Source organism: Daucus carota, chromosome 7 (genome assembly GCF_001625215.2).
Source record: "Daucus carota subsp. sativus chromosome 7, DH1 v3.0, whole genome shotgun sequence".
Classification (NCBI taxonomy): domain Eukaryota; kingdom Viridiplantae; phylum Streptophyta; class Magnoliopsida; order Apiales; family Apiaceae; genus Daucus; species Daucus carota.
The window spans coordinates 30,207,878-30,209,908 of NC_030387.2; the positions used below are offsets into that span (position 1 = coordinate 30,207,878).

Sequence of the window (2,031 nt, forward strand, 5' to 3'; positions counted from 1 at the left end):
GAAAAGATTTTGAAAGTACATTCACTCTAAATTATTGAGTATTTGTTTTTTTGATTTTGATATCCAAATAAATTAAATTTGAAAATTTTAAAAATAAATTATAATTATAACACTCTTGAGTCTTGACTATCATTTAAATTCAACGACGGTACAATCTGATCGACGTTCAAAGATACTTGACTATCGTTAAATTCATGAACCGATATGTCTCGGATGTTTGATAAAACCGAATTAGATATCAAATTATGATTTTGAATTATTCAAACAAACAAGTTGATATATGATAAATATTTTAAGTTATTTATAAAACCCGTCAAATATCGACCTATTTTATAAATATGATAACCTTAAATAAATCCCCATATCAGAAATCTGAATTGAATATTGCACGCACCACATCACTGTTCAATCTCGTATATAAATAAAGTAGCTACACATCTTTTTGTTTCATTCACACAAATACATTACCATTCTCCTCTCATTTCACAATATTCAGCTGCAAATTTGCAATGGCGAGAGCCTCTCACATAGCCATTTTCCCCACCCCTGGAATGGGTCATCTCATTCCCCTCGTCCAGTTTGCTAAACGACTCATAACCCTTCACAAATTCACCGCAACTTTTATTGTACCTACTGATGGACCTCTTTCTAAAGCTCAACAAAAATTTCTCGACTCGTTGCCTAATGGTTTAGACTATGTTGTTCTTCCCCCTGTTAATGTTGATGATTTGCCCAATGATGTTATGATCGAAACACGAATGTCGATTTTGATCTCGAGGTCTTTGCCTTCGCTTCGTGACGAGTTTGAATCGTTACATGCAACCAAGAAGTTGGCGAGCTTTGTTGTTGATCTTTTTGGCACGGATGCACTTGATGTTGCTATTGAATTTAAGGTGTCACCTTATATATTTTTTCCTTCAACTGCTATGGGCTTGTCATTGTTTTGTTATCTGCCTAAGCTTGATGAAATGACGAGTTGTGAGTATAGAGACTTGCCGGACCCGGTTCAGATTCCCGGGTGTATTCCGGTTCATGGGAGGGATCTGCTGGACCCGGTTCAGGATAGGAGGAATGAGGCTTATAAGTGGGTGCTTCATCATGCAAGGAGGTATAGTTTGGCTGAAGGGGTCATGGTGAATAGCTTCATGGACTTGGAGGGGGGAGCTATTAAAGCTTTACAGGAATTGGGTAGGCCGCCGGTTTACCCGGTTGGACCGCTCATTCAGAGGGATCAGTTAAGTACTGGTGCTGATGGGTTGGATTGTTTAAGGTGGTTGGATGGTCAGCCTTGTGGTTCTGTTTTATTTGTCTCTTTTGGTAGTGGGGGAACTCTGACGGCTAATCAGATCACTGAGTTGGCCTTGGGATTGGAAATGAGTGAGCAAAGATTCTTATGGGTTATTAGAAGTCCTAATGATGATTCTGCCAATGCAGCTTTCTTTGAGAGCTATAGTAAAAAAGACCCACTTGATTTCTTACCACAAGGGTTCATTGAGAGAACCAAAGGCCATGGTCTAGTGGTGCCTGATTGGGCTCCTCAGGCTCAAATACTTAGTCATGGCTCAACTGGTGGCTTCTTGACTCATTGTGGCTGGAACTCGATTCTGGAGACTGTGACGAATGGGGTGCCTGTGATTGCGTGGCCACTCTATGCAGAGCAGAAGATGAATGCTGTAATGCTGAATGAAGATCTTAAAGTTGCATTGAGGGCACAAGTTGGGGAGAATGGTATGGTGGGACGCGTTGAAATCGCGACGCTTGTGAAGGGATTGATGGAAGGAGAAGAAGGCAAGGGTCTTCGGACCAGGATGAGAGACCTGAAAGATGCAGCTGTCAAGGTTCTTGGTGAAGAAGGGTCATCAACAAAAGGCCTGGCTCAAGTAGTTAGCAAATGGTGCAGTTAAGGTTATCATTCAGATAGTGCTCATGTTCTGTTTCTTATCTTGTTCTTTAGAATTTCTTTAGTTTGTTCCCCTGCTGCTAGATGTTTTACATGCTTGGCCTATTTTTATTTAAGTGGATTTCAAACCA

The 2,031-nt window shown here is 40.4% G+C and overlaps 1 protein-coding gene across 1 annotated transcript; it reads left to right on the forward strand.

The window, feature by feature from the left end:
* Nucleotides 1-443: 443 nt before the first annotated feature.
* LOC108193275 (hydroquinone glucosyltransferase) lies at nt 444-2,031 on the forward strand. Its single transcript, XM_017359865.2, has one exon. The coding sequence runs from the start codon at nt 510-512 to the stop codon at nt 1,902-1,904; it is 1,395 nt and encodes a 464-aa protein (XP_017215354.1). The 5' UTR covers nt 444-509; the 3' UTR covers nt 1,905-2,031.